This window comes from Empidonax traillii, unplaced genomic scaffold (assembly GCF_003031625.1).
Source record: "Empidonax traillii isolate 1590-97213 ecotype Southwest subspecies unplaced genomic scaffold, ASM303162v1 scaffold994:size215947, whole genome shotgun sequence".
Classification (NCBI taxonomy): Eukaryota; Metazoa; Chordata; class Aves; order Passeriformes; family Tyrannidae; genus Empidonax; species Empidonax traillii.
The window spans coordinates 169,067-180,281 of NW_020956187.1; the positions used below are offsets into that span (position 1 = coordinate 169,067).

Below are 11,215 nucleotides of genomic sequence, written 5' to 3' on the forward strand. Positions count from 1 at the left end.
GCCTGAGATGGTCTCTCTCAGTTCTGGGTGGAGAGGTTCCAAAAAGGTGGTGCAGCTCTGGAGAGCAGGGGAGCCAGGACAGCTCTTGGCTTCCAGGGATGGGGTGGGCTCTGAAGTGGAGGAGCTGGGGGAGCTGCAGGGATGGAGGCCAAGACACTGGTGGGTGGTGGTCTGGGATGTGTCTGGTGTCCCCATGTGTGGTGGGACAGGTTTGGGGGTGCCACACTGAACCTACATTTCCCCTCAGGGGACCCCAGTGCCACGGGGCAGCCACTGGTGCTCAGCCCCAGCTCTGCCATCCATCTGGAAGCCAGTGTCCACTTCAGTCCCAGCTTCTCCATGAAGATCCATGTGGACCAGTGCTATGGGACCATCGTGGAGCAGCCAGGCCCCTCCAGGAGGGTCTTCATGGTGGTGAACAGCCAGGGGTCAGTGCTGGTGGGCTGGGAAGTAGGGACCCCTTCTCCAGGCACCCTGTGGTCCTGCAGAGCTTCCTGATGGAGGGGCTGTCCAGGGCCTGGAGGCAGCCTGGGAATGTCCCTGTGTTGTTCTCCTGCCACAGGTGCCTGCATGGGGAGAAGGTGGGGAGTGTGTCTGTCCAGCACTGGAGAGGGGGGTCTGCCCTCCAACTCTCCATCCTGCCCCCCACACTGGATGGTGAGCCTGAGGAGGAGGAGGAGGTGAGGTCAGGGAGATGCCCTTGATGGTGGGAGGGTCCCTTGGAGGGGGGATGACCTAGGGGTGCCAAAGCACTGTCCCTGCTGAGGCATCCCACTCCCTGCAGGGTGGCCTCAGCCCCAGGAGGTTGGGTGGGAGAGAGGAAGGAAGGACATGGTGGGATGGAGGTCCCATTGAGAGGGATGTGTGGGGGTCCCAAAGCTCTGTCCCTCCTGGGGCATCCAGCTCCCTGCTGCGGTGGTCTCAGTCCCCCGGGGTGGGAGGGGAGGAGAGCAGGGTCTCCAAGGAAGGATGCAGCAGGGGGGTTTTCTGGCAGGTGTATGTGCACTGCCTGCTGACAGCGTGGGGACAAGGACACGCCACCAGGTCCTGCTTCTACAGCCACACCACGGCCAGGTACGCTGGGTGCTGGTGCCCTGGGACACGAACACTCGAGGGTGTGTTGGGAGCAGAACCCACTGTTCATGGGGACCCACCCGGGCGGAACCAGGTCACTCCAGTGCGGGCTGGATGATACCTCCAATGGCAGCTGATGGTGTCACCACAGGTCAAGCACCCTCAGGGTGCAGATGAACTGGGGAGGTGTTTGGAGTCACCTGGAGGACACTTCCTCTGGGGTGGCACCACGTGGGTCTTGTGCTGGAGTTATGGGGGCCCCTAGACCCACTCCCCCAGCTCTGTCCTCTCCTCTCCCAGCTGGCTCAATGCAGAGGACCCTTCCCAGAGTGCCCAGTGCCGCTGCTGTGACACCAGCTGTCCCCGTGGTGACACCCTCCCAGGACACCTGCCAGGTACTGGGCATGGGATATGGTGACCCCACATTGTTCTGGGGTCTTGTGAGGAGCTCCTGGGCCTCAGGTGGGCTGTATTGGCCATGTCCTACCACAGCATTCCCAGGTGAGGGGACGCTCCACTGGGAGACAGTTGGACCAGTGCTGGTGCAGAAGAAGGTGACGTGGTACGAAGGTGAGGGACACCCCAACTCTCTCCCATGTCCCCAAACCTCCCTCCCCAAGTGCTGGACCACCCAGCGACCCCCCTCTGGTGTGTTTTTTGCTGTCCCCAGGGCCATGCCACACCATGAAGAGGTTCCTGCTGGCTGGGCTGGCCCTGGTGGGCAGTGCTGTGGTGGTGGTTGCCTCAGTGGGGGGGCTGCTGGCGCTGGCCCTGACCAGCTGGCACCAGGGCACGCAGAGGCGGGGACGGCGACCACCGAGGCAGAGGAGTCCCTTCCAGGCTGAGCTGCAGAGCGTGGTGGGGGCCCTGGTCCTCAGGGAGACAGGGAAACGGGGCGAGGTGGGACCAGACCCCCTCTCTCCACAATAAATGTGGCTTTGTTTTCTCTACAGCCTCTCCTGGTGGTGGCGTGTGGATGCCACTATGGGATGGGTACCTGGAGATGTGACTTCCAGGCATGGTGGCACAGTCCCAGGCTGTGGTGCTGGAGCTGGGGGGACTTTGGGTCCCTGGAGACCATGGACATGGCGGCAGCTCCTCGGGGTGACAGTCTGCAGGATGTCCCGGGAGGCCATAGAGAGATGGAGTGGCTCCGTTGGGGGGGCCACCAGGGCTGCTCTGGGCAGGTGGAGACCCCCCATCTCAGGGTGGAGACCTCCAAGAGGGGTTGGGTCCCAACCAGACTCACGTGTCTACCCAGGAGGGGATGTGGATCCGGCCCAGCTGTGGTGGCACCTGAGCATCACCCAGCAGGGCTCACATTTGAAATGGTTTATTAGGACCAGTGTGGGGCAGCGTGGCCGCTCTGGTGTCGTCACCGGAGCGAGGGGTCACAGTAGGTGGGTCACAGCAGTGCCTTGGTTTCCCCAGCGTGTGCAGGGCTGGAGGAGCTCAGTGGGGTGTCGGGGGCTCTCCTGGTGTCCCGTAGAGCTTGCGGAGGCTGGAATCCATCAGGAAATCCACAGTCCTGCGGCAGGAGAGGGGATGGGGGGTCTCAGGGGGTTCTCTGCAGTACTGGATGTGAGGGGGGGATGGGTTGGGCTGTCCCTAATGACCCCAAGACACCAGCCCCACCAAAACAAGGCTTAGCACAGCTTCAGTGTGCTAATCCCAGCTCAGCTCTGGATAATCCCCATCCTGACAGGGACATGTCCTCGCTAGACCCCAGCAAAGCCCCTCTGGGGTGGAGACACCCCTCCCCCCAGCCCCCAACACCCCATGCTCCCAGCCCCAAGCCCACACTGGGATGAGTCACATTCCATCCCTTGGATGCAGGGATGGGGTGGTGGCACCCGCTCCCCCCCCCGCCCGTTACCTGTCGATGGGGGTGATGATGAGGGGGATGGCCGCCAGCCCCAGGGCGGTGGTGGTCCAGCGGCGCAGGGGCAGGGGCCAGCGGGTCAGGGTCCCCAGCAGGGCCAGTGAGGCAGCGCAGAGCCGGTTGATGGTGAAGCCGGGGATGGCCACCGAGGCCAGGCCCTGCCACACGAAGGTGTCCACCACGGCCACCCCCACCCGCGTGGGGTCCTGTGTGTGGGCCTGGGGGGACAGGGGGGTCAATGGGATGGGTGAGGGTGGGGGGTGGTGGGTAGGTGGGTGGGGACGGGGTGGCACTCACGGTGGCCGCTCTCCGGCCCTTGTCGATGGCGTCGGCGGTCACGTAGGCGGTGGCCACGCCGTAGCTGGCCCACACCACCGGCACCGGCACCAGTGCACGGAACGACTCGCCCACCTCGTTGGCGTAACCTGGGGGGCGCAGGGGGGTCAGCGCAGACAGGGACAGGCTGTGTACCCGTGCCACTGCCCCAGAGCGTCCCTGTGTTCTCCCTGGGTGTCCCTGTGTCACTGGGAGCAGGGGTGGACCCTGCATGGGGGGGTTTGGAGCAGCTGGGTCTCCTTGGACCCCACTGCCACCGGACAACAGGGCTGGGGGTGACCAGTGACAGTGCCCAGAGCCCAGTGCCAGTACCGGTGTCTGTGACTGGTGCCCAGTGGCAGTACTGGTGTGTGTGACTGGTGCCCAGTGCCAGTGCCCAGTGGCAGTACTGGTGTGTGTGACTGGTGCCCACTGCTGGTATCACTGTCTACGACCAGTGCCCAGTGATGGTAACTGGGTTCTGGTCCCCAGTGTCTGTGGGTGGTGCTGGTGGATGGTCCCACTGCCCAGTACAGGTGCTGGTGCCCAGTACGAGTGACAGTGATGGGTATCTGGTGCCGGTGCCAGGTTGTGGTGCTGCTCAGCCGTGCTGGTACCCAGCATGCAGGGCCAGGGTGTGGTGCTGATAGCTGGTACCTGGGGGTCAGTGCTGAGGTCAGTGCCCCGTGCAGTGCCCGGTACAAGGTGCTGGGCATCAGTGCCCAGTTTCTGGTGTGGTGCCCGGTGCTGGTACTCAACACAGTGCCCGGTACCTGGTGTGGTGCCTGGTACTTATGCTGCACATCTGTCAGTGCCCTGCACTGTGCCCAGTAACCAGCATCAGTGCCTGCTTCCTGCTGTCAGTGCCCAACACCTCATGTCAGCACCCAGTGAGAGTGCCCAGTACCAGGACCCCATACTCACTGTCAGTGTCCCCTGCCCCCTGTGCTGGCACCCGATGTCAGGGCCTGCTGCTGGTGCCCTGTGACAGCACCCTGTGCTCAATGGCAGCAGCCGGTACTGGTTCCCGCTGTTGTGCTCAGTGCTGGTGTTGGGTATCAGCGTCCTGTTTCCCGTGCCAGTGCCTGCTTCCCAGTGCTGGTACCCGGTGCCAGTGCACAGAGTCAGTGCTCAGTTCCGGCATTCCTGCAGCTCCTGGTGCTGGTACCCAGTCCCAGTCCGAAGCTCCCGGTGTCAGTGCCTGTTTCCCTGTGCCAGTGCCCGGTGCCGGCACCCAGTTCCCGATGTCAGTGTTCAATGTCAGTGCCCCGTTCCCAGTGTCAGTGCCCGGTGTCAGGGCCCCGCTCCCGGTGTCACACTCAATGTCAGTGCCCAGTTGCCGGTGTCAGTGCCCGGTGTCAGTGCCCCGCTCCCGGTGTCACACTCAATGTCAGTGCCCCGTTCCCGGTGTCACACCCAATGTCAGTGCCCTGTTCCCGGCGTTCCCGCAGTTGCCGGTGCCCGGTGTCCCCCCGTGCCCGTGGGTGTCCCGCAGCTCACCCAGGTATCGGACCCACGTGTCCCGGTACACGTCCTGCTCCGCCGCCCCCATGGCGCGCGCCGCTCCCGCCGCATGCCCCGCCCCCTCCGCGCCCCCGCCCCGTGACGTCACTAAAACACCACCACCCCTGAAACGTCGTCAAGCCCCGCCCCGTTGTGCCGCGAGATGGCGATGGGGCGGGGTCTGATGCTCACGTGACCGGCAGTCACGTGGATGGGGACACAAGGGTAGTTATAGGGTTGGGGGGCAGTTATAGGGTTGGGGGCAGCTGGGGAAGTTACGGGGTTGGGGGCAGTTATAGGGTTGGGGCAGCACTTCCAGGGGGCAGTTCTGGGCCTGGGAGGCGGCAGCAGCAGTTATGGGTTTAGGGGGCAGTTCTCGGGCTGGGCGGTTAGTTATGGGACCGAGGTGGGGCAGCAGGGTCAGTTGTAGGTTTGGTAATGGGGCTTTGGGGAAGTTCTGGTGCAGGTGGGCAGCAGGGGCAGATCTGGGGCTGTTGTGAGACTAGAGTGGCAGATTTGGGGATGGGGCGGCAGTTCTGGGCCCGAGGGCCACAAACCGGAGCAGACCCCTCTCAGTCCTTCCCTTTACTCCCCACCCCAGGCAGCAGCAGGAGTAAGTGGGCGTAGGACCCACATAAGGCACAGAGATTGGGGGGGGGGGTGCTGCGGGCGCTCGGCCCCCTCCGGTCCCGCTCAGCCCCCGCCTCAGTCCGTCAGCCCTGGGGCTCAGCCCCGGCTCCGTCCTCCTCCGAGGGGGCTCCCGGCCATCCTGGGGGCCCGGTGTGGGGGTCTATGGGCTATGGTTCAGGGACACCTCGCCCAGCCGGTCCCCCAGCTGCTGGATCTGCTGTGCCGAGGCGGTGTCGGGCAGCAGCACCTCCACGGTGTAGCTCACCTTCTTGGAGTGGAGGAAGCTGTACGTGTTGTCGAACCGCAGCACGTCTGGGGGAGGGACGGGACAGGGGGTCAGGGACACGGGGGGAGCACCCCGGGGGTCAGGGACACGGGGGCAGCACCCCGGGAATCCCCCCAGCACCTCGGCGGTCAGGGACACAGGGGAAGGACCCCCGAGGGTCAGGGACACGGTGGGAGCACCCCCGGGACAGGGGTCACTCACAGATGCCGGGCGTGGAGCAGGTGAGGGAGCCGTCCTCAGGCACCATGTGGGCGTTGTAGCGCTGGCTGGGGAGCACCTCGGTCATGTCGCCCGCCCGCTGCCGCTCCCCGATCTTGGTCTTCATGTACACCCCGAAACCCACGTCGGCGCCCTCTGAGCGGAACTGCCACCTGCGCCGGGCACGGAGGGGCCTGCGGTGGGCTGGGGGCACCACGGGCTGTCACCCCCTCCCCGCCCCGCAGCGCGGAGCCCCGCTCACCTGAGCACGCAGCCGGGGAAGAGGATCTCGTACTCCACCTGGTGGGACGACCCCCGGTTGACGACCACCGAGTGCTCGTACTGCTGCGCCACCTGGTCCCGCACGTAGTAGCTCTTCGGCACGTCCCCCCCGTAGTTGATCTGGCAGGGGAGGGAGGATGTGGGCATGGGGGAACCACCTGGCAGCCCTAAGTAATCCAGCGGGAGCCTCTCCTACCTTGCTGGAGCACTTGGGGTCCCCGTCAGGGTCCGTCATGGTGCCCCCGTACTCCACCGGGATCTGATCAGGGTCGATGTACTTCTGCAGGACCTCCTTCCAGTTGGCTGGGGGGATGACAGTGGGTTTGGGGGGCCTGTGAGCCCCAGCCCAGCTGGGGGGCCCCCCGGGGTTGGGGTATCCCCCTGGGCGAGATGACAGCAGTGTCACCCCTGTTTTGGACGCTCTGGGGAGGGTCAGGACTCACATCCCAGCACCACGACCTTCTTGCGCGTGTCCTCGCTCAGGAAGTGCTTGACCAGGTTGTAGGCCACGGGGAAGATCTTGGGGGCTGGGGGGCGGTGAGGGGTGTTAGGGGGGTGTCAGCACCCAGACAGGGGGGGAGCAGGGCCCCGGGGCTGAACTCACCCTTCACAATAAACAGGCGCTTGAGGGACTCCGGGAAGTTCTCCTCGAACATGGACAGGAGCTGCAGGATGGGGGGGAGCTCAGGTCACCCATCCCTTGGAGCCACCAGGACCCCCACCCCAAAATGTTGGGGGCTGCAGAGCACTGCAGGGACCTGCTCCTGCATCATCCCCAGGGCCAGGGGTCAGCGTGGATCCCTGTGGTCCCCGGGGCAGTGGGATGGGCAGGAGCCCCTCACCTCCCCGTACGCCTCCACAGCTGGTTTCCAGAGGTGCTTCAGGCCCAGGCCCTCGCAGTCGTAGATCATCATCACCATCTCCACCTTCTTGCCCAGCTGGGGCAGGAGGATGGGGGGGATTAGGCAAGGGGGTTCAGGGATGGGGTGGTCCCTGATAGGCTGGTCCCCTCCAGCCAGAGCCTCCTCCCAAGTGTTGGTGTGTGGAGAAGGGGCATCACGGGAGCTGGGGGTCCCAGCTGGGACAGGGACATGGGCTGGGAGTCAGGAGCTGGTGGAGATGGATAGGATGTGGACATATGGGGCTGGGAAGAACATTGGGTTGTGGGCATGGACCAGAGATGGACATATGAGGTTGGCAGGGACATGGTCCATGGTGGGGTGGACAGGACATGGACTTGTGGGGCTGAGGGGGATGGAATGACCTACAGGGCTGGTGAGTGAGGACACTGGCTGGTAGGGATGGACCAGAGATAGATGTATAAGGACACTGAGTTTTGGGGATGGACATGGACCCACAGGACCTATAGGGCTGTGGAGGATAATGGCTGGAAGGGTTTGACAGGATGTGAACTCGTGGAGATGTGGAGGACATTGAGTGGTGGAGATGGACAGGACATGGGCTGGCAGGGACACAGGCTGAGGGGGATGGACAGGACATGGTTATACAGGATATATAGAGCTGTGAAGGACATTGGGTGGTAGGGATGGACCAGAGATGGACATGTGGGTCTGGGGAGGACATTGGGTGATGGCAATGGCCCAGATGTAGATTTGTGAGGCTGGCAGGAACATAAACTGAGGGGAATGGGCAGGGGATCCTGGATCTATAGGATCTATAGGATCTCTAGCTCCCTATAGGGCTAGGAAGGACATTGGATGGGGGAGATGGACAGAACACAGACTTGTGGGGCTGACAGGGATGTGGACTGATAGGTATGGACAGGACATGGACTTATAGGGCTGGTGGCCGAGGACATTGTCTGGTAGGGATGGACCAGAGAGGGATGTATGGGTCTGAGGAGGACACTGGGCAGTGGAAACGGACAGGACATGGATTTGTGGGGCTGGGGAGGATGATGGCTGATGGGGATGGACCAGAGATGGACAAATGGGGCTGGGGAGGTTATTGGGTGGTAGGGATGACCAGACGTGGACATATGGATCTGGCAGGGCCACAGGCTGGGGGATAGGATATGGACCTGTAGCGCTGGGGAGGATGCTGGCTGGGAGGGACGGACCAGATGTGGACTAGCGGGGCTGGCAGGGCCATGGTCCCGTGGGACTGGTGGGCACAGGGCCTTTGTGGCCAGCAGGGTGTGGGCAGGTGCCCACCTTTTGGGTCTGCTGCTCGCACTCATGCCGCAGCACCTCGCAGTCCCGGAACTTGTTCTTGAGCAGGTCCTGCTTGGAGGCGGAGAACAGCAGCCCCTTGGCGTCCAGCGGCCCGATGATCTCGTACCACACCGGGCTGCCCTCGCGGTCGTAGCCGCACAGCCCCCCGGACATGTACTTGCGGATCACCTGCGGGAGCACAGGGGGCTCAGGGCGCTGCACACGCCTGAGGGGGCTCAGGGGGACAGTCCCCTCTAGGGCCACCCCCCGGGGGCCGGGGACACCCACCTCAGGTGCCTCCCAGGCGATGATGTTGTCGGCGTCCATGCGCTTGCGGACCTCGAGGTGCTGGGAGGGGGCAGAGTGAGCTGGGGTGAGGTTTGTGGACCCCATGGGACAGGGTGCACCCCATGGGCATGTCACCCTTGGGAGAGGGGGCTGGGCTGATGGCCCGGGGTGCACTGTCCCATGCCGGCTATGTCTCATGCCAGGGGACAGCCTGAGGACACCCCAAAAGCGGGGTGCCCCTCTCACCTTGCGGAGCATCGCCTCTGCCTTGGGCAGGTCGAAGCAGCGTGCTGCGAGAGAGCAGAGAGCTCAGAGACCAGCCCCCCAGCAGCCCCCTGGGGGTCTCCCAGCCCTCCTAGGGATGCCCCACACTTTGGGCTTACCTCGGAGCCATTTCAGCAGGAAATAGTCGTCCTGAGCGGGCAGGGAGGGCAGCACGTCCTGCAGCTTCTCCCGGAACTGCGGGGACAAGAGGGACAGTTGGCGAAGGGGTCCCCGATTCCTCCCCCAAAACCCCAAGGCTGGAGGTTTGTCCCCTCCTTGTCGCCCCAAAAACCCCTCAGCCAAGACTGGGACATTCCCAGAGAAGGGTCACGCCGTGCCCTGTCCCTGCTGCCACGTGCAGCTGGGATCACCGGTCACCTCCTGGCAGGGGGCTGTCCCCAGCCGGCCACCAGCACCGTGGTCCCCAGGCACCGGGTGTCCCCACAGCCTTGCGCAAGGCTGTGTGGGCTGTCACCACCCCCCTGGGGCCAGGCCGACCAGTCCCCTCCAGTGCCATCCTTTGGGACGGAGCCAGTCGCTGTGCATCCCCCTGCTCCAGCAACCCCCCAGTGGGTCACAGCCCCCTGCTGCAGGCAGGAGGGTGTCGGGGTGCAGGACTGGGGGGCTTGGGGGTTCTGGGATCCCTTCCCCATGCGGCCCCGCTCACCCAGGCCAGGCTGCGGCCCAAATCTCTGTACCAGCCGAGGCCCTCCCCTTAATGAGCCTGATTAGCTTATCTGCCGCTGAATTTAGGGGTAATTAAACCCGGGATTAGCTCCTTCACCCTGCTGGCGGACAGACGAGTTCGGCCACTCGCCTCCCTCTGCTGCCCGGGGCATGGCTGGCACCGGGCACAGTTTGGGCTCCGTGCCCCACGCCAGTCCCTGCCCCCCATCCTGGCACCCAGCGGGGTCATCGCCCGCCCGTGGAGTTTGGCTGGGTCCGAAAGGCAGTGATAAGATAAAGGCACGGGGGTGCCCTCGTGCTTGGGGTACAGTGAACCCCGATAAAAGTTGGCACCCCACCAGGGGCTGGCAAAGGTGGGTGACAGTCACCAGTTCCAGGTGTACCCTGGTCCCCTGAGCCCTGCAGTGGGGCAGGAGGTTCCCCAGTCCCATGGGAAGGGTGGGAGAGGGATATGGGGATTGCCCGTGCCCGCCCAGTACAGGGGGTCACCCAGGTGCCTCCAGTGGGCAGCACCACGGGGGGCTCAGCCCGTGGGTTTGGGGTCCAGGGTGGGATGGAGGTGGCAGGAGAGCCCAGTCCCAGGGGCCCTGTGGTGAGGCAGGAGGTTCCCCAGTCCCGTGGGAAGGATGGGAGAAGGCTGGGGGGTCACCAGCGGGATGGTCCAGCCAGCGGGATCCCCAGGACCCACTCAGGAGTCCCTGGTGGGCAGCACCATGGTGGGGCTCAGCCCGGGAGTCTGGGGTCTGGGGTGGGGAGCGGAGGCAGTGGGAGCCCCACTGGGCCGGGTTTGGGGTCTGGAGGCGATAGGAGCTCCCCGGGTCCGGGGCAGGGATGATGCCTGTGGGTTTGGGATCCAGGATGGAGGAGCTGGAGGAGCGGAAGTCCCTCGGGGCCGGGAGCGATGCCGGTGGGATTGGAGTGCGGAGCCCTCCGGGATCGGGAGTAGGGGTGATGCCAGTGGGATGGGGGTGCGGTGAGGGCAAGCGGAGCCCCGCGGGGCCGGGAGCGGGGGTGATGCCGGTGGGTTTGGGGGGGGCGGGGCGGGGGGATGCCGGTGCCCGCGGCGGGCGGCGAATGCGGGCGCCCATCGGGGCGGCTCATCGCGGTACCCCTGCAGCCCCCCGCTCTCCCCGCCCCGGCTCACCTGGGCCAGCACCTCCTCCTGCCGCGGGCTCAGGTCCCCGACGCGGCCGCTCATGGTGCGCTGCGGGAGGCTCTGCCCGGCCCCGGCGGCCGCGGAGCCTTCGAGCACCGCCCCGGGACCGCCCCCGGCCGCCCGGCCCGGCCCCCCGCACACCCCCGCGGCCTTGGACCCTGCCCGACCCCCGCCCGCACGGTCAGCGCCCGCAGCCCCACGGGAGCTGGGGGGGCGCGGGTGATGGGCTGGGGGGGGCAGAGGGGATGTGGGGACACGGGGGGGCTGGGGTCTGCGGGGGACTGTGGGAGGATGTGGGGGCTGTCAGGGGTATAGGGGACATGGGGGGACGCGGAGGGGTATGGGGGATGTGGTGGCTATAGAGGGCGGGGGGCTGTGGGGGATTTGGGGCACAGGGAGACACGGGGGATATGGGAAATGTGGAGCAGTTTGAGGGCATGGGGAGGATGTGGGAAATGAAAGGGTCTAGGGGATAT

The 11,215-nt window shown here is 65.2% G+C and overlaps 3 protein-coding genes across 4 annotated transcripts in view; 1 reads left to right on the forward strand and 2 right to left on the reverse strand.

The window, feature by feature from the left end:
- Positions 1 to 2,526: 2,526 nt before the first annotated feature.
- MTFP1 (mitochondrial fission process 1) lies at positions 2,527 to 3,895 on the reverse strand. The gene is made up of 4 exons (XM_027903844.1): positions 3,889 to 3,895; positions 3,254 to 3,381; positions 2,951 to 3,174; positions 2,527 to 2,602 (listed from the first exon to the last, which is right to left on the reverse strand). The coding sequence occupies exons 1-4, from the start codon at positions 3,893 to 3,895 to the stop codon at positions 2,527 to 2,529; spliced, it is 435 nt and encodes a 144-aa protein (XP_027759645.1).
- RNF215 (ring finger protein 215) overlaps positions 3,894 to 11,215 on the forward strand; it is a 15,365-nt gene continuing 8,043 nt past the window's right edge. The window contains exons 1-2 of the mRNA XM_027903845.1: positions 3,894 to 3,924; positions 4,368 to 4,435. Of these exons, the coding sequence (XP_027759646.1) occupies positions 3,894 to 3,924; positions 4,368 to 4,435 (99 nt within the window). The remainder of the gene's footprint in view (positions 3,925 to 4,367; positions 4,436 to 11,215) is intronic.
- SEC14L2 (SEC14 like lipid binding 2) lies at positions 5,327 to 10,810 on the reverse strand. 2 transcript variants are annotated; one of them, XM_027903851.1, is made up of 12 exons: positions 10,728 to 10,810; positions 9,016 to 9,091; positions 8,879 to 8,922; positions 8,633 to 8,692; positions 8,345 to 8,413; positions 7,013 to 7,108; positions 6,775 to 6,835; positions 6,614 to 6,697; positions 6,367 to 6,473; positions 6,151 to 6,290; positions 5,892 to 6,061; positions 5,327 to 5,716 (listed from the first exon to the last, which is right to left on the reverse strand). In XM_027903851.1, the coding sequence occupies exons 1-12, from the start codon at positions 10,779 to 10,781 to the stop codon at positions 5,565 to 5,567; spliced, it is 1,113 nt and encodes a 370-aa protein (XP_027759652.1). In that variant the 5' UTR covers positions 10,782 to 10,810; the 3' UTR covers positions 5,327 to 5,564. The 2 variants fall into 2 exon arrangements, with proteins under 2 accessions (XP_027759652.1, XP_027759651.1); XM_027903850.1 differs by having other exon boundaries at positions 5,330 to 5,716; positions 8,345 to 8,533.

Excerpts from the sequence above, each read along its gene's own strand:
- MTFP1 (XM_027903844.1), bottom strand. Across the intron at positions 3,175-3,253 it reads AGGGCCGGAGAGCGGCCACC|GCCCACACACAGGACCCCAC; the intron begins GTGAGTGCCACC and ends CTGTCCCCCCAG. Across the intron at positions 2,603-2,950 it reads ATCATCACCCCCATCGACAG|GACTGTGGATTTCCTGATGG; the intron begins GTAACGGGCGGG and ends CTCCTGCCGCAG.
- SEC14L2 (XM_027903850.1), bottom strand. The coding sequence starts at position 10,781 with ATGAGCGGCCGCGTCGGGGACCTGAGCCCGCGGCAGGAGGAGGTGCTG. Across the intron at positions 6,836-7,012 it reads CTGTGGAGGCGTACGGGGAG|CTCCTGTCCATGTTCGAGGA; the intron begins GTGAGGGGCTCC and ends CCCATCCTGCAG. Across the intron at positions 6,062-6,150 it reads TTCCCCGGCTGCGTGCTCAG|GTGGCAGTTCCGCTCAGAGG; the intron begins GTGAGCGGGGCT and ends TGCCCGGCGCAG.